General features: G+C 52.8%; 1 protein-coding gene across 10 annotated transcripts in view; it reads right to left on the reverse strand.

The window, feature by feature from the left end:
- Positions 1-2,963: 2,963 nt before the first annotated feature.
- Positions 2,964-19,343, reverse strand: part of FLNB (filamin B) — a 138,464-nt gene continuing 122,084 nt past the window's right edge. For 4 of the 10 annotated variants that reach the window (XM_036331781.1, XM_036331779.1, XM_036331777.1 and 1 more), the window contains 6 exons: positions 17,229-17,361; positions 14,358-14,534; positions 10,004-10,222; positions 9,405-9,455; positions 5,440-5,643; positions 2,964-4,596 (listed from right to left, as the gene is read on the reverse strand). In XM_036331781.1, the coding sequence (XP_036187674.1) occupies positions 4,409-4,596; positions 5,440-5,643; positions 9,405-9,455; positions 10,004-10,222; positions 14,358-14,534; positions 17,229-17,361 (972 nt within the window). In that variant the 3' untranslated portion in view covers positions 2,964-4,408. Of the gene's footprint in view, positions 4,597-5,439; positions 5,644-9,404; positions 9,456-10,003; positions 10,223-14,357; positions 14,535-17,228; positions 17,362-19,343 lie in introns of those variants that run through there. The other 6 variants (XM_036331782.1, XM_036331780.1, XM_036331778.1 and 3 more) reach the window with 4 other exon arrangements.

Consider the following 19,343-nt stretch of genomic DNA (forward strand, 5'->3'; position numbering starts at 1 on the left):
CTTCCACTCTGTCTTGGGGAGCTGAGTCTCCCTAATACTCAGGCAGCCCCTCTCCCAGCAGCTCTGGGTGGGGAGAGTGGTCTGCCCAGCCAGTGGGGGTGTGGTTGTGTGGTAGGATCTTTCTAGAGGTTAACCTTAGACTGTAAGTTTCCCATTATTTTTCCATTTGATGGATGAGGGCACTGAGGCACAGAGCTGGCGGCAGAGCTGGGACTGGGATCCAGACGTGAACCTGCAGCGTTCGACCCAGCGCTTTCTGAGCGTTTCTCATGCACCAGGTTTTTCTTTTTCTTTTTTTTTAATCTTTATTGTTCAGATTATTACAGTTGTTCCTCTTTTTTCCCCCCATAGCTCGTGCACCAGGTTTTTCTGCTGCTACTTGCACTGGTTGCTTGTAGCTGGGCCCGAAGCTGGCATTTCCGGGGCTTGGCACCTCTGCCAGGGTTTCCTCCTCTGAGATCACCTGCCAGTTTTGCCCTAAGAATGTCCACGCCAACAGGGAGAAGCGTCTGGTCTCTTGGGAAGGCGGTGGTCATGGCAGAGGGTGTCATGTGGGCAATAAAAGGCTCACGGGTTCTTTCATCTCAGCTTTGTCCAGGGAGATAAGCAAGTCCAGAATGCGAAACACCCTTGGACGCGAGCCACATGAGTCAGGCTTGTAAATTCCCCATCCCCGGCCTGCCTGCTGGGACTCTTGAGAAAGAGGGGTGTGGGGTGTGGGCCACCCTAAATTCCTTGCACATACGCTGGTTCCCTGTGTACTCAGGGGCCCAGACAAAAGCCTTATCACGAAGCAAAAGGATCCTTTTGTTTAAAAAGATTCCTCCCACCAAGTGTTTGGGCAGCATCCTTGGGACAAAGCCAGAGGGAAAAATCAAACTCAAGCTTGCCTTGAGCGATGTGACATTTTTACTCCCTCTGAGAGCTGTGATTTGCTATTGTGAGGAGAAAACAAATGAGCTAAACAAGATGTGTTCTGGGAGAGTTTTCATGAGCGGACTCCCCTGATTCCAAAGCCCCTCCCCCGCACCTTAAGGGAGACCTGGATGGACTCCACTCCTTTCCCAGAACCCCCTGCTTCCATCCGGCTGCACGAAGGCCAAGGGGCACTGAAATTAACGATCTTGTTCCCCATTTCAAAATACACACTTGGGGGGTGGACAAGAGTTGAGCACTCATTTTTGCCATTAGCAAAATTAAGTCATTTTGCTAATTTTTCAGGCTGTGCAGTTTTCAAGGGAAATTAAATCCCTATGCGGCGGATTCATTTTACACCAAACTCATCAAAATGTGGCTTTCAAGGCCCCTTTGAAGTCTTAAGACTAGACATGTGGTCCTGGGCCAGAGTGTTTATAAGCGCATCGGAAAGAGACATGTTAATTAAATGTTTCCTCTTCTTGGCAGCCTTGCTGATGAGTGCGGCCCTGGGTTCAGAGGAAACTGGATGAGGAGGAGGCAGGCATCTGGGCTCGACAGGGCAGGGCCCACCTGGTGTCTGCCTAACCTCCTTCACCACTAAAGAGTGATGGTCCTGGCAGGACAGGGCCAAGTGGACCAGTGAGTGAGAAAAGGTCTGGCACTGGCCTGTCCAGGGTTAAGTTGCAGTTTTCACGGTGTTTGTACAAACAAGAGCCGGTTCCCATAGCAGCCAGTCCAGGTGCAGATAAGAGCTGCCGGTGGCTCTAGCTGCTGACCACAGTGCACAGGTTCCACCGGGATGTCTTTGAAGTAACCGGCGGGGGATCGCCAGGCCCCGCCGTGTAGGAGGCAGTCACGGCAGCAGACAGCGGTGGCCGAGACTCGCCGCTCCCCGTGGGATTTCATGTGACCCCCCCAACCGCCGAGGGGGGCGCCCTCTGAGTGAAGCAGCCTCCCCGAGCCACACGGTGGGTGGCTGAGCCACTGTTCCAGCCTAAGGTGCCTGATGCCAAAGTCCACTCTGCCACCTGATAACGCTGCCTCCTGAACCCGCCTGGCTCCAACCAGGTAGAGACCAGTGGCTCTGCCTTGTGCTCCTCTGGGGACAAGCCCAGCCTACTGTGGCCTGTCCAGACCCCCTGGGCAAAGCCTGCACCCCTCAAAGGCCACAGACCTTGCCGGGAGTCCGGGCCCACAGGCTAGGCTGCTCCCTCCAGAAGGGGCAGGACAGACCCTCCTCCCCTCCCACCTGTCAGAGGTCAACAAATCGCCACCCTCATCAACAAAGGGGTGTCAGGAAGAGACACAGGGAAGGATCCAGAGTCTTTTCTCCCCACCTTTCCTTCCACCCCTCAACTCCAATGGAGGTGAGGGATGGGGTGGGGGGCAGCTGGGACTTCCCATCATCATGGCCACTGCTCCCGCCCCGCTCTGGAGGACAAACTGGTAGGGACCCAGGGTCTGCCTCAGGTGAACCTGGAGAGTGCAGACATGTCATTGCAGCCTGAGCTAGTGTTGTCGCTGTAAAATGGTGTCACAAAACTGCCGTAAGGGGAGGAGGAGGCATGGAGGTAGCGACATCCGCAGCAGGAAGGAGCAGCAGAGGGAGAGGGACGAGAGGGACGGCTGTAGCACCAGATCCGAGCCCTGCTGTCCACGGGCAGTGGGATGACAGGTGGCATTGTTTTTTGTTTGAATAAATTCCCGACAATGGGGCTTCTCGTGTAGGTAGGAGAGGCTTTTTTTGCTCTTTTTAAATCCACAGCCTTCACCTAGGTGGGTTTCCTATGTGGGATTCTTACTCAGGGCAAGTCCCAGCAAACCTCCACAGGAAGCTGTGTGGCGGGGTCAGGGCCCGCACACCCCCTTCCAGTGTCCCGCACTCTCGGGCGGGCCCTGTCTGGATAAATTCCCTCCTAGGCTCAGGGAGAAGCTAGGCCTCCCCCTGCAAAACAGGCTCCTGGTCAAAACAAGCAGCTAATCTGTGTGCTATTGGCCAGGGATTGGAAGAGCAGGTCAGGCTCCAACCATTTACCAGACTGAGCTCTAAGGAGCAAACATTTTATTTAATAAGTTATAAGATACAATTTACAGTCGGCATTTGATTCCAGTTTCGCTTCCTTGTCCCAGTTTACGAGGCCTGTGGTCCTTTCACATGAGGCTTCAGGCCGCTCCAGTTTCGAACGTTGGGCGTTTGCCAACACTGGCCCCCAGCTGCGATCCCTCGGTGCAGGCCCCCCACCCGGGCCCCGCCCCACCCACGGAGGCACTTCAGCCACAGTGCCACTTCCTGAGCAGCAACCAGGAGGGTCTGCCTGCCCGACCACACTCCACAGCGGGCCCTGCCGCCAGCCAGTCCCAGATGCTTTAACTTTAGTCCAAAGCGGGGGTGCAGGAAGGGGTGCACAAGGCCTTACACCCCGTTTGTGGAATCTTGCACCTGCATGTTGCTTTCCAAACACCATCTGGATGACACGGGGCCAGGGCCAAATACACACCTTTTGCTATTTCTGCCAAACAGTGAAGGACCAGCGATGAGCTGCTGTCCACCCCGCTCGACGGGTCCCAGACTCAGACCAAAGGCCGGCAGGAGTTTCCTTCTTTCCTATCTATAACTATTTTCCAGAAAAAGTGGCCCCCGAGACAGACTGGGCTGGGTTGTGTCGCGTGATGACTTCCACTGACACGCGGACCCCTCACGGCCACCGGGAACGCGTTGGTAAAGCTCATCAGACTGGCAAGTGGCTGGAGTGTGTGTTAAGCACAAGGGCTAGTGTTGGTTACAAAAAGGGGTCTTTGGCAAGTGGGGGGCTGCTTGTCGCTGCAGACGTTCCTCAGACCGAGACTCATCAGACTTTAAAAGCAAGAACAAAACATGGCTGCCAAGATGGTCACATGTCCGGACTTTGCAGGGAAATGATCAGCAGATGAGGGAGAGGCGGCGGGAACCCCTCCAGGCCAGTCGGCCACCGCGTGGTAAAAAGGCCACAGAGCAGCGTGGGGTGGGAACGAGTGGTCAAAGCAACGTGTCCACCTAGTAGCCTTTTCTTACATGGGGTGGGCACTGGACGAGAGGAAGCTGGTTTCAAGCCATCTACTTTTCTAAACAACCACCTAAGCCAGGGCCCCTCTTTTTCCCTGCCCCTCGTCCCTGTCTGGTTTCATAAGCTGGTACCCGGTTGCGTGTCTAACACTAGCCTTGCCTGTGTTCTTGGTCTGTCTGCAGGGGACGATCTGCGCCACAAGAGGTCAGATTTGCTCAGCCCACCGCTCCAGCTTGCATTTCCCCAGTGTCCCCAACGCGTCCCCAATGAGTCAAGTCTAGGATTTCGTTCTGAAGGCACTTTAGAATGGCAATGTTTTCGGGATGGGGTTTCAGACCCACAAACAGGCCGGAGGACTTTGTAAAAAAAAAAAAAAAAAATCGAGTTATAAACAAGCAACAAAAGCAACCACCTGAAGCACCTCCCGGGATTTGACGAGCAGGCGTTTAAGGCACCGTGATGTGGAAGGGGCTGCCGGGGATGTGTTCCTCTCCCCACTTCACGGCCAGGACATACTCCCCCTTCTCCTTCACGACGTAGGTGACGTTGTACTGTTGGCTGCCCACGTGCTTCATGGAGACCTCTTCGCAGGGGGTGGTGGGCCCGTGGACCCCGATCAGCAGCATGTTGGAACCTGAGAGGCAGAGGGAGGTGGTTATTCCGTGAGGATCAATCCCAGAAGGCAGAGGACCAGAAGGGAGCCAGCGGAATGATACCAGTTACCGCCTGCTGAGCTTCTAAGATGAAGCTGGGGACTGAGAGGTGGGAGTGTGGGGTTCTGAGCAGGCCTCACAGAGCCCATCACTGTGGGTTCAAATCCCTGCCCTGCGCTTCCTAGCCGGGTGACCTTGGACATAGAACTTCACCTCTCCCTGTCTGAGCTTCCCCGTCCGTCCATAAACAGGGGCGACACTAACACCAGCCTCATGGGGAGGAGTATGCTGTGAAGCCCTTGGCACATAATAAGGGTTGTCCCTGTAGGTGTAGATTGTTCCGATCTGTTATTCTCATAAGAACTTTATGGAAGGTACTATTATTCCTATTTTAGAGAAGAGAAAACTGACTTTTAGAAAGAGATTTAGTAAGTTTCCCATGGTCACATGGCATTTAAGGAAGGAAGAGAGGAAGGGAGGGAGGAAGGAGGAAGGGATGAGTGAGTGGTGGAACCAGCCAGGTTTCCAGCCAGATGTGCTCGATGCCAGAACCCAGCCAACTCACCATTGACACCCAAACAAATACCCAAGTCCAAATTGCTATTAAGTTTGAAGGGATTAGGGGCAGAAAAAACTCAAGAGGAAAATCCTTTAAAAATACTAAGTGCAAAAGAATAAGGTAATAAGCACGGTTACTTGCAAATGGCTGGGTTACATGGGAGGGTGGGCACTGCAGACTGAAGCAGGGAAGACGAAAGCAGAGGCTGTGTCCAGCTGCCCGCCCCCGCCCCCACCCCCCCCAAGGGCAAGGCCAGGCTGCCTACCGGCTTTGCTGCAGTCCACCAGGAAGGAGCTCTTCTGGCCCACGAAGGCCTTCGAGAGCCCTGCCCCCTTGGAGGTCACCTTGCTGGCGTCTGAGGATGCCTTGGGGATGGCGCTGTAACAGGTCTCTGTCGAGGACCTGGTTACCGACTCCACCAGGATGGACGAGGTCTCGTTGGCCAAGCCGGGGCTGACCAGGCGCTGGCCTAGGACATGAAAGGGAGGGAGGAGGGCATGAATGACCAGATCAAGTGGGTCCCTCAGCCAGAGGAGGAAAGTGCCCCCATCCCCCAACACCTGGATCCAAAAGCCACCACTTCCCCATCTCACACCCATAATGTCTTCTAACCCCCCCACTCTCCTCCCCAACCCCCGGGTCTTGCCCCACACAATTAACTAGGTTCCAGCCTGGAAACCCACCCACCCCCCGAACCACGTGCCACCCTTTGGAAGCCACAGTTTCTGTTTACATAAAGCACCCTGCGTATCAGCAGGGTAGACTCACTGCTTATCCCTATACATAGCTCTACACTGTATACTTACACTGTAGTGTGGCAGTGTAGACTCTACACTGTAGACTTACACTGTAGTGTGGCAGTGTAGGCTCTACCCTGTAGACTTACACTGTAGTGTGGCAGTGTAGGCTCTACCCTGTAGACTTACACTGTAGTGTGGCAATGTAGACTCTAAACTGTAGACTTACACTGTAGTGTGGCAGTGTAGACTCTAAACTGTAGACTTACACTGTAGTGTGGCAGTGTAGGCTCTACCCTGTAGACTTACACTGTAGTGTAGCAGTGTAGACTTACACTGTAGACTTACACTGTAGTGTGGCAGTGCAGGCTCTACCCTGTAGACTTACACTGTAGTGTGGCAGTGTAGGCTCTACACTGTAGACTTACACTGTAGTGTGGCAGTGCAGGCTCTACACTGTAGACTTACACTGTAGTGTGGCAGTGTAGGCTCTACCCTGTAGACTTACACTGTAGTGTGGCAGTGTAGGCTCTACACTGTAGACTTGCACTGTAGTGTGGCAGTGTAGGCTCTACCCTGTAGACTTACACTGTAGTGTGGCAGTGTAGGCTCTACCCTGTAGACTTACACTGTAGTGTGGCAGTGTAGGCTCTACACCGTAGACTTACACTGTAGTGTGGCAGTGTAGGCTCTACACCGTAGACTTACACTGTAGTGTGGCAGTGTAGGCTCTACCCTGTAGACTTACACTGTAGTGTGGCAATGTAGACTCTAAACTGTAGACTTACACTGTAGTGTGGCAGTGTAGACTCTAAACTGTAGACTTACACTGTAGTGTGGCAGTGCAGGCTCTACCCTGTAGACTTACACTGTAGTGTGGCAGTGCAGGCTCTACACTGTAGACTTACACTGTAGTGTGGCAGTGTAGGCTCTACACTGTAGACTTACACTGTAGTGTGGCAGTGTAGGCTCTACACCGTAGACTTACACTGTAGTGTGGCAGTGTAGGCTCTACCCTGTAGACTTACACTGTAGTGTGGCAGTGTAGGCTCTACACTGTAGACTTACACTGTAGTGTGGCAGTGTAGGCTCTACCCTGTAGACTTACACTGTAGTGTGGCAGTGTAGGCTCTACACCGTAGACTTACACTGTAGTGTGGCAGTGTAGGCTCTACACCGTAGACTTACACTGTAGTGTGGCAGTGTAGGCTCTACCCTGTAGACTTACACTGTAGTGTGGCAGTGCAGGCTCTACACCGTAGACTTACACTGTAGTGTGGCAGTGTAGGCTCTACACCGTAGACTTACACTGTAGTGTGGCAGTGTAGGCTCTACGCTGTAGACTTACACTGTAGTGTGGCAGTGTAGGCTCTACACCGTAGACTTACACTGTAGCGTGGCAGTGTAGACTCTACACCGTAGACTTACACTGTAGTGTGGCAGTGTAGGCTCTACGCTGTAGACTTACACTGTAGTGTGGCAGTGTAGGCTCTACACCGTAGACTTACACTGTAGCGTGGCAGTGTAGACTTACACTGTAGACTTACACTGTAGTGTGGCAGTGTAGGCTCTACACCGTAGACTTACACTGTAGTGTGGCAGTGTAGGCTCTACACCGTAGACTTACACTGTAGTGTGGCAGTGTAGGCTCTACGCTGTAGACTTACACTGTAGTGTGGCAGTGTAGACTCTACACCGTAGACTTACACTGTAGCGTGGCAGTGTAGACTCTACACCGTAGACTTACACTGTAGTGTGGCAGTGCAGGCTCTACACCGTAGACTTACACTGTAGTGTGGCAGTGTAGGCTCTACACTGTAGACTTACACTGTAGTGTAGCAGTGCAGACTCTACACTGTAGACTTACACTGTAGACTTACACTGTAGACTTACACTGTAGTGTGGCAGTGTAGGCTCTACACTGTAGACTTACATTGTAGACTCTACACTGTAGACTTACACTGTAGTGTGGCAGTGTAGGCTCTACCCTGTAGACTTACACTGTAGTGTGGCAGTGTAGGCTCTACACCGTAGACTTACACTGTAGTGTAGCAGTGCAGACTCTACACTGTAGACTTACACTGTAGTGTGGCAGTGTAGGCTCTACCCTGTAGACTTACACTGTAGTGTGGCAGTGTAGTCTCTACACTGTAGACTTACACTGTAGTGTGGCAGTGTAGGCTCTACACCGTAGACTTACACTGTAGCGTGGCAGTGTAGACTCTACACTGTAGACTTACACTGTAGTGTGGCAGTGTAGGCTCTACACCGTAGACTTACACTGTAGTGTGGCAGTGTAGACTCTACACCGTAGACTTACACTGTAGTGTGGCAGTGTAGACTCTACACCGTAGACTTACACTGTAGTGTGGCAGTGTAGGCTCTACACCGTAGACTTACACTGCTTACACTGTAGTGTGGCAGTGTAGGCTCTACACTGTAGACTTACACTGTAGACTTACACTGTAGACTTACACTGTAGACTTACACTGTAGTGTGGCAGTGTAGGCTCTACCCTGTAGACTTACACTGTAGTGTGGCAGTGTAGGCTCTACACTGTAGACTTACACTGTAGTGTGGCAGTGTAGGCTCTACACCGTAGACTTACACTGTAGCGTGGCAGTGTAGACTCTACACTGTAGACTTACACTGTAGTGTGGCAGTGTAGGCTCTACACCGTAGACTTACACTGTAGTGTGGCAGTGTAGACTCTACACAGTAGACTTACACTGTAGTGTGGCAGTGTAGACTCTACACCGTAGACTTACACTGTAGTGTGGCAGTGTAGGCTCTACACCGTAGACTTACACTGCTTACACTGTAGTGTGGCAGTGTAGGCTCTACACTGTAGACTTACACTGTAGTGTGGCAGTGTAGGCTCTACACCGTAGACTTACACTGTAGCGTGGCAATGTAGACTCTACACTGTAGACTTACACTGTAGTGTGGCAGTGTAGGCTCTACACCGTAGACTTACACTGTAGTGTGGCAGTGTAGACTCTACACCGTAGACTTACACTGTAGTGTGGCAGTGTAGACTCTACACCGTAGACTTACACTGTAGTGTGGCAGTGTAGGCTCTACACCGTAGACTTACACTGCTTACACTGTAGTGTGGCAGTGTAGGCTCTACACTGTAGACTTACACTGTAGTGTGGCAGTGTAGGCTCTACACTGTAGACTTACACTGTAGTGTGGCAGTGTAGGCTCTACACCGTAGACTTACACTGTAGTGTGGCAGTGTAGGCTCTACCCTGTAGACTTACACTGTAGTGTGGCAGTGTAGGCTCTACACTGTAGAGCGTATAGTGATAAGCAGTGGAGAAGTCTGCAAGGACATAACAAAATATCAAAAATGGTTCTCTCTGCACGGGAGCTGATGATTCTCCTGCCTGAATCTTTAGTTTTTCTGCAGTGAACCTATGCTATTCATATAGCAGTGAGCAGAGAGAGGCATGTGGGAGGACTTGACCACAACACTTATGGTGGTTACCTTGATGGAGGCTGTGAGGTGATTTTACTGTTTGGTATTTTTTCCAGTGTTCTGAAGGAAGCACATTTTTATAAATTTAATAAAGACTTTTAATTATTTTTAAAGTGAAGGGAAATGATCGGGGTGATTTTTTTTAAACCCTGATTTAAACAAATACATAAGATTTCAAATATGTAAACATTTCTTTTTTCTGTTAGAGGCAGAATTCATCTAATACGCTTTTTAAACTTCTGCCCTCCCGTTCTATCTACTTATTTTGCAAGTTTCAAGCATGCACCCCCCTCTACCTGCCCTACCATTTCTTTTTTTTTAGATTGATTTTTAGAGAGAGGAAGGGGGAGAGAGAAATCAATCAGTAGCCTCTGGCATGTGGCCTAACTGGGGATTGAATCTGCAACCTGGGTATGTGCCCCGATTGGGAATCGACAACACGCTAACCAACTGAGCCACACAGGGCCCTACCACCTCTTTACAATCAGGATTCAAAGTAGATTCAACGTATTTAAAATCATCTGGTTTCTGCGATCAAGCAGCTCTGTTGATATTTTGACAAAGGATTTGGGGGGGGGGGGGGAATCATTTCAAAGGTATCTGGTTACCTGTCACCTTGGCCTTGAAGGGACTGCCCACGATGTGGTTGGGCCCACCGTATTTGACGCCAATCAGGTAGTTCCCAGGGGCCATGGGGGTGTACATGACTTTATACCCTTCTGGGGTTTCCTGGCAATCCATTTTAACCTTGGACGGGCCTTCAATGGTGACGGATAACGTCCCCGGCCCTGCTCTGGTGGTGTTGATGTAAAATTCAGACTGGATACCTGGGAGAAAGGAGGTGGGAGTCAAGATCATGTGGATGGTTTGGAGGGACGACGGGGGTAGGGTTTGGGGAGCTCTCCCGGGGGCACTGAAGCAGTGGCAGGGGCACACACAGGATCCCTCAAAGTAGGGTCACCTTGGAGGCATGGGAGCCCACCACTACTAGCTTTGAACTCCTGGCACAGAGCACCTCAGGCCCTGGGGTTGGTAACTCCAGGCAGGAGTGTGGCTGACATTTCGCCCACCAGCACACCCTGCCTGGACACCCTGTCCTCTCCTCTGGGCACGAGCGGTGGCTATGGGCGAAAGGTCTGAGGGTCATTGTGAGCCTGACATGCTGTCAGCTCTGCCTCCAGGGGTGAGGGGAGGCGTGGGCCCCTCTGACCTTTCCTGCCTCCTCTGTGTGGACTCAGGGAAGCCAAGGAGTCAGCGCCTCCTCCTTCCTCTACAGGCTCCCTGACCCAGACACCACCCTGGAGACCGCAGCAGCCACTAGGATCTGCCACCCGCTCCTTTGCCATGAATAATACTGGCAACAGGAACAGGACCGGCACAGCAGCGGCGGCTAACTGAGCCCCATCGCAGTTCAGGTGCTAACAGGACTCGGAGGCTCAGCCCCTGCCAGTCAGAGCTACGGTGAGAGGGGCATCTGAGCAGTCTGCGCAGCTCGGAGCCCAGGCCCAGCTCTTGGCCACTGGGTGGACAGTGTGGCTGCCTTGGATGCCCTAGTGCAGCCCTAGGACACTCTACCTCTTGCCCGGCCCATGAGAACCTCCTGCACAGACAGGTATAACAGAGGGCAAGCTGGGCAGGAGTGCCACCGATGGCGATGGCAGCAACCTCCCCACCCCCAGGCCTCTTTCCAGTCTAGAGGGGATGAGTGGTCTGTGAGGGTCACTTGGGGGCCAGACACCAGCTGTGCACCAGCCACAGTGCCTCCATGGGCTGTCCCTGGCATAGCAGCCCCATGCAGGGCTGTGCTTTCTCTAGAGCCCTGGACGTGTCCCAGCTGGGAACTATTTTGGTTTAATTACAGCTCCCAGGCCAGAGAAAGAATGATTGTTCTGGTTATCAATAAAACAAAGGAGCTGCTATCATGCAATTCCCCAACACAACCCAGCTGTTTCTGGAAGCTCTCGAGGCTCCGGTCCCAGCACTCCCCCACCCAGCACCCTGCCCCCCACTTCAACCCTGCATCTAAACTGCGCAGCCTTGAAGCCCCTAAGGCAGCAGCTGCTGCAGCGGCTGTGGGGGCGGGTGGCGACGAGCACGGGACAGCATCCTAGGAAGGAGCTGCAAGATGAAGACGACAGGGAGAGATACTCCACGTGGAGAAGGCCTGGCTGCCGGAAGAAGCCCCACCCTTTTCAACAAGCTGCTCCATTCCTGAGAAATCTCGGTTCCTCCTGGCTGCGCGGCGGCCCGAGGGCAGGGAAGATGCGGTGGGAAAGGGAAATAAGGAATCAGAGGCCCAGAGGGACCTGGGACAGCCTGCCTGGTGGGCTCCCTTGTTATTCCCATTTTATGGGAAGGAAGTGGAGGCTCAGTGAGTCACACGGCTAGAAAATGGCACCGTGGAGATTTAAACAGGAGCTCTGTCCAACGTGAGGCGGACGCACATGCCCGAGAGAAGGCAGGAGAAAGGATCCCCACGCAGGAGCCCCCTCACCACTGCCTCCAGCTGACCACTGACACCCCGAACATCCCGGGCAGCCCGCACACATAGCCGAGTTCCCGTGACTGTCATGTGTGTGCAAAGCACCTTCAAGGCGGGCGAGGAGGGAAGGGGCTCCCAGCCTGCCCAGGTCCTGCCCACTGGGGCTCCTGGAGCTTTTCCTCAGGACACTGCGCTCCCACCCAGGCAGCCCTGGTCTGCCTCCCAGCCTCTTCACTCTCTGCAGCAGAGTCCCTTCCCGATTCTCCATATGCCCTGCTCCCAAACCTGCGGAACGGACCGTTTAAGGTTCGAGCCAAAAGATCCAGCAAGCCCACCCATAAAAACACAGGGACGTTTGCTTTGTCCCGAAGGTGAGGCCGCCAGGCCCTCGGGCGGCGAGCACAGCCACCTTTTCATTCCGTGCACACTGCAGCTGTGTAACCCTGGGACGGGTATTTGGGGAAAGGCTGGGGAGCAGGAGGGCTAGGAAAACAAGACGCCTTCCCCTTGACAAGAGCAATATTTACACAGGGTTTGAAACAGGCGTGCTCTGTGCCTCTCCTGCCCGGCTGGGAGTCTCCCTAGACCAGCTCCTCTCAGCGGCATCCAGCGCTTGGAAAACATAGACTGAAACCAGAGCTCCTGAGAAGGCCCGTGAACAGCCAAGAGGAAGCAGAGGCCCCCGCCACAGCAGGTGCGACCCAGCAGGAGGCAGAGGTGGCTGCTGGCGGCTGCAGGAGACCTCAGTGGCTGCTGTGGAGCCTGGGCCAAGGCCTGCGGTGGCTCCAAGTACCAAGAGGACCCCACCTGGGTTCCGACAGCGGGTGGCCTGCCAGGGGCCAAAGGCGTGCACTGCTGCCTGAGAAACATTCCACGGCAGCTTGGAGGACAGGGGTCCTGGCTTGTGACCCCCCCACCACCGCGGAGTGGGCCACAGGTGCAGTCTCTGCCCCTGGGTGAGCCAGACGTTTGGGGGGGGGGGGCAGCAAAACTCAGGGGTGAAGGGCACAGGCTCTGAGGCATGGGCCTGGGGGAGGGGGGTGAGTCCTGGTTCTGCCCTCTGCAGCTAAGTAAGCTTTGGGGAGTGACTCAACCTTCTGAGTCTCACTTTCCTCATCTGTGCAATGGACAGCGCTTAGGGTGAAACCACACTGTGCCTTAAACAAAGAGCACGCTGCTGGGCCAGCGTTCAGTGTGGAGCCCGATGGGCCCGGGGAGTCCAGAGGCACTTGTGCCACTCCCACGGGTGGTTCTGCTGAGGCCACTGTTTGGCCAGAGTCCCAGGTGGGACATCAGCGGGTCAACTCTCTCCTGCCCTTGAGCAGGGCACCTGGGCCGTTTAGGACTCTCACCCCCAGGTAACCGGGGCCACTCATCCCCTTGCCACGGGGAGGCGGGTCTGCTCTGTCCCACTCACCCCATCGGGGGACACTGAGAGCAGTGCCCACACACGAGGGACTCCGGAAACTGGGACCGGGAGGCCTTCCTCAGGGCCCAAATCAACACCCACATGCAAACCGTGTCCCCAAGAGCCCACGCCTGGACTTTCCCTGCAGAGGAGCATGGCTGGACACGCTCCCACCCTGCCTCTGTGTAAGGACACGCACTGGACACCACCCGACGCCCACCTCTAGGGTCACTGTCTGAACACCAACTGCAGCCATTACAAGGGGCGGGGGGTAGGGTATGTTTTGACATGGAGAGTTCTTTAAGATGCCAAGAGCAAAAAGCAAGCAGTACAACAATATGCGCATTAAGGTTACTTCTGTAAAATAAAAGCAAAACCACAGTATGTGTCTACCTTTCTGGTGAACCAGCCAGCTAAGCAACCACGCGACCAAGAATGAAGACTGACAGACAACTCCGAGGGCCTCCCCTGAGCTGTGAGCCCTGTTTCCTCCTGGACCAGATGGAGGGAGGAAGGAGACGCAAAGAGATGGAATACGTTTCACTTTATACACCATGTCGCTGCCTAAGTTTTTCACAATCAAAAGTGTCTCATCTGCAGCAAAGGTGAAAAATAAATCGTAACAAGTTCCAAAGCTTCGGAATTCCTCAACTGCTTCAGACTTTTCTCCTCCTCCATTAGGACCAGAGAATCAAAAGAGGAGATAGACCGTGACAGGCATTACTGCCCATTCAGTGCGTTTCTGGGCGCCTGGGGACCACTAGAGGCACTAATGGGTAGGGACCGCCCAGGAGGCCAGTTACATGCATCATGAATTCTGCTCAGGCAAGGAAACCCTCGGAATGAACGGTGCTGGGCCGGGTTCCTCTGTGTCAGCATTCCCGCCCCACGGCCCGGGAACTTGGCAGGGGAAGCCAGCTGAGGCACAGCACGTGGTAATGAGCCCGAGAGCCTCCCAAGTGCACCTCATCCCAGTGTCCCTGGGGACAGGCGCACAGGCCTGGAGACTGCCACCTGGCTCTGTCCCTGGAGCCGGCTCAGCTGAAGAGGAGAGGGGGAGGCAGTGTGTTACCTGTGGTGCCCCCCTCAAGCCCCGCGCCGTAGGCGGACACCAGTGCCGGGTTCCCCGCTTGTCCAGGCTCCCCGACGCGCACTTTGAAGGGACTTCCAACCACGTGGCTCCCATTGAACTTGACGTCGATCGTGTGGACGCCGTTCTCGTGGGGGATGAAGCGAACCGCGTACTTATCTGGGAGAGTGAGCAAAAGCACAGGGTAAGAGCGGGCCCCACCGTGGCAGCGAGGACCCAGGACAGGAAGCAACCCCACGCGGCCAATTTTAAATCTTTCATGAGACAACGGTTCTCCTGAAAGCCTGGCGCCCCACAGGTTGGATTTCAAAGCCAGATGGGCCTGCTTGTGTGTCCTCAGCCAGCCCTCTGGGAAATGCATCCAAACCTCAGGTTCTGTTTCCTCCTCTGTGGCCTCTGAAAGCTCACTTCTTGCAAAGTTTCTCTACTTGGCCACTTGAAGGGGAAAGAGTGGTTCCAATTGGGGCCAATACTCCTCAGTTAAGCTCCAAGCTGGCAACTGCCTCCCCCACACTTCTACACCGCCCTGCCCCGCCACCCCCTTCCCCCAATAACAGCCAGGTTTTTCACTGTGAGCTTAGGTCACAGCATGTGACATGATAACTGTTCCCTGGAAGGGACACCTGCAACATCCACCGACCTATCGTGCATCACCTGACCACCCCTTCCTCCTTGAAGCGCTCGCCTGGGATGCAGGTAGGTCTGTTTTCTCCCTCTTCTCACCCTTCACCCCGTCAGAATTTTTGTCCCTCAAAGCTCCACCCAAACCCTCTTCTCCTCTCCTCTGATGAACATCTGCATGCAACTGCCCAGTCACACCCTTCAACACGGCACTTCCCCAACAGCCTCTCACTGGGTACCCAGCACTCCTCCCTTAAAGCCAATATGCTTCAAGGGAAGGTGACCCCACCCCCACATCAGGTATGATCTTTGACTGGAGGGGGTCCCCCCTCTTTCTCCCCGCCATCCATTAGTACATGGCACGTGTGTTCAGTGTTTGGTGAGACAGGAGGGAAGTTGGCAGGAGACCTCTGGAAGAGGAGTATCTTAGATTCTGGGAAAGACTCTTGAGGAGAGAAGACTGGTGTGGTGTGACGATGGGAAATCCGGGGTCTGCAGCCATCTTGTCACCAAGAGGAAGGCCGGTCTCAGGGCGAGGCCCACAAAGCAGGAGAGAGAGCAGAGACATTTGGGGGTTTGGAGGACATAGCTGCACGGCTGAATTAAACTGTTGCGCCTGGGACCCTGTATTTTCCAGGGATGTGAATGAACAGACCCCTTTATTGTGGGAGTTGGCTTCAGTTGGGTGTTCTGTAATTTGCAACCAACAGCATCCTAACTGTGGCATGCTGACGGTCTCAGATACCAAACTTCACTTGTTGGCTAAATCCCAGCGGCTCTAGAGATCTACTAAACTTTCTTATTTGGATATCTTGGGGACACTTCAAAACTCTCACGAAGGCCTCACCTACCCATGGCTGCATCATCTTTCTACCCAATCACCAAGCTACAGGTAACCTTTCTGAATTCACATGCATTCCCTATGGCCAAACTGGTCAACGAGTGTTACAGTTATCTGGCCTAAGTTCCCCCTCTCCACTCCAACGCTGCTGATTAATGTTATTTTCTCAGACGGACCACTCTGCCTTTCAGATATTTCAACACATTCTCTATGGTGTGGTCAGACTTACACCAAGATCTGATCAGGGCTCCACCCCCACACAGACACACTGTGTCTTCCAAGGCTCCTCACTGCCCTTTCCTGTTCTGCCCCGAGGGGGAAAGATGTGTAATGCTGACCCCGGTCCTTGATCTCTGCCCTCACTGTACACGCCACAGGGCCACAGCAAATACCCAATCAGGGCAGTGACTAAGGGCTCTTCCTCATGCATCAGGGCCCACGGTCAGTTCACTTCCTCTGAGAAGCCCTCCTGACCTTGGCAAGGCACAACGCTTTCCTTTCCTGCTCTAACCAACTTTGCCAATTGGTTCTCAATCCTGTGGTCCTGGTGACCACACAGGTCCTCACGTGCTCTGCAGGCTGTGGCCAGGCCCTTACTCGACTCTGACCTCCTCTGTGTGAGCAAGAGTCACATCTTGCCAAGTCTTTGACACTTAATGTTCACTGGCAAAATGTCTCAAAGTGACTGACATCGGAATTCCATGCGTTAAGGAAGCAGGCAAGATCTTATGCGATTAAGCATCCTGGGCCTCCTGTGAAGCGTCCTGGAGACCCAGATTCTCTTTTTAAAAAATATTTTTATTAAATTTATTGGGGTGACATTGGTCAACATGAACATACAGGTTTCAGGAGTTGGTTCCTATGTTACAAGGTCTGTATGTTGCACCACCAGATTCTCTTTTAAATTTCAAGATGAACATCACTGACCTTTTCTCAGAGTGAAGTCAGGTCAAAGTGAACTTACTCATAAGTTCAACAATATAATAAAATCTGTACAATTTTGTTAAAATATGAGAGAAAATCACAATGGCTGTAATGTGAAAGGAATATGAAAAACTAAAGCAGTATTTGTTAAAAAAAAACAAGAGGAGGGAGAGGAGAAGAGAGAGAGAGGAGGGGGAAGGAGGAAGAGGGAGAGAGGAGGAGGAACAGGAACAAAAACAAGAATAAAAGGGAGGATATTAAATCTCAAAGTGTCCCCCTGTCTGTCCTTGGCAATGTTTACACCCTAATTTACAAGCAATGTCTGGCAAGAACAGCAAAGGGAATCTGAGGGCTCGCTGGCCTTGGTGAGGCCGGCTGGTCCATCAGGGTGCATGTTGGCGGGGGGTGGGGGGGGTGAGGGGGGTGGGAGTGCTGGTGTGGGACCGCACACCCTGCCTACGGCTTACCTGGCTCCAGCTCAGACACGTGGCATTCTTCCACGGCTCCGGAGGGGCTGTGCACCTTTGCATCAATCTTTCCTTTTGCCCCATTCAGCCTTATAGCAAAGGAGGCTGGCTGGTTAACCTTTAATCCCGATTCCTGAGAATTTAATACATCAGACAACGTTACGGCTCTCGGCACGCCTGCTCAGTGGCACACACTGACCCAGTCCGGGACTCTGGGCTCAGCGCCCCTGCAAACAGGCCCAGCACGGTTAGCCTCGTCCAACAGGAGCAGGTGGCTCACTCCACATTTCCAGCACTAATATCAGAAAGCAGAGACGCACAGCTGCGTGGGCTGGTGCCCAGACCATCTGGAAGAGGTTACGGGTTTGAAGACTTGAGACATCCTGATCAATAGGACTATTGTTTCAGCATCCCAAACAGGTCATCAAAAAAAATAAAAAATAAAAACAAAGGCCCTCCTTTGAGGAGGAGCCTGGCGGCTGATAAAACCATACACTCAGGAATACGAACAACGCTTTATGTCACTGCTATTTTTTATCTGGAGGGTAGGAATGGAAGAACTTTTAACAAACTTGTCAAGGGCTGCACAGGAAAAGGGAGGCCGTGGGCACCACACAGGGCTTCCAATCAGTACGACCTGGGCCACTCCCATTTCCCGGACATATAACTACATCGTTTAGCCTTTAACCTCGTTTAGCCTCAGTCGCCTCATGTGTAAAATGTGGGTAATAACCGGATCCATCTCAGAGAGCTAGGATGAAATGAAGTGATGCATTCAAAGCCCTCAGCATAATGCTTCACCCATACATAAAGGCTCAAAAATGTCAGGTTATTGACTATTAATATGCATTTTTTCAAAATGAATTGACCAACAAACTAAGACCTGAAGCATGGAGGCCTGGAACAGACTGACATACCTCAATGTGGGGACGGGGGGACGAGAAGAGATAAACAAAGAACTTACATACTTATATGCATAGCCCATGGACATGGGCAATAGGTAGTGGAGGGGGGGGCGGTGGGAGAGGAGAGCTGGGGCTGGGAAGATAGGGGTAAGGGGGGGAAATGGGAGACATCTATAATACTATCAACAACAAAAAACATGTTTAAAATATGCATTTTGAAGTTCTGTGCACCCTTAAAAAAAAAAGAGAGAGAGAGAGAGACAAGTATAACTGGTGCTAGCCACTGGGTCAGTTTCACTCTCCATGCGTTGTCTCGGAAACTATAGCCTCTCTGGGGGGAAGGGATTAGAAGTTTAGGTGCTTAAGGTATTTTAAGATCAGCCAATCCTGAACAGCAACATTTTACCAGTCAGCAGTTTTGATGTAAACTTGGTTGGGCAGCCACTGCTCAGATGACTCTAAAGCAGCAGGGTTCACACTTCATGTGCAATCAAAGCACCAGGGGCCTTGTGAAAACGCTCATTCTCATTCCGCCTGGGGCGGGGCCTGGGGCTCTAGGATGCTATCAAGTTCCCAGGCGATGCTGAGACTGTAGGTCCAGCACCCGCGCGTCTCAGACGCAAGGCTCTAAAACTGGGCTGCCTAATTCAGTAGTCACTGGCCGCATGAGGCTATATCACTGTATATTTAGATTTAAATTAATAAAAATTAAAGAATTAAAACGCAGTTCCTCGCTTCTACTAGCGAGTGGCTACCACACTGCACAGAGAAGATGGGGGCCATTTCCACTGTTTCAGAACATTCTATTAGGCTGCACAGCCCTCGCGGTCACAGACTGGGGTTATAGACCAAACTCAAAATTATGATGGAGTCTTTGATCGCCAGCCCAGCCCCATCCCTCCACCCCCTCCTCCTCCTCCACAAAATGCCAGCCGACTCCAATTTTCTAAAAAGCCTCAAAAGCAAGACAAAACAATACGTGCCTCTCTCCCCTAACCAGCCCCAGATGTTGCTGTGCAGGCCTCCAGTAAACCTCCGATAAATAATTTACGTATCACTCGGCATCAAGTGACCCGGGAGGAACAGGGACGAAGCTGACCCGCCCGCCCGCCCCTGTGCCCCGCTTGCTGGATATACAGCCTGCTGCATACTTATTTGAATATTTACGACCAAACTGTGATGAGAGGACTCCACAGAAAAGCTCGCTGGA

The sequence above is a fragment of the Myotis myotis genome, unplaced genomic scaffold, assembly GCF_014108235.1.
Source record: "Myotis myotis isolate mMyoMyo1 unplaced genomic scaffold, mMyoMyo1.p scaffold_m19_p_13, whole genome shotgun sequence".
Lineage (NCBI taxonomy): Eukaryota > Metazoa > Chordata > Mammalia > Chiroptera > Vespertilionidae > Myotis > Myotis myotis.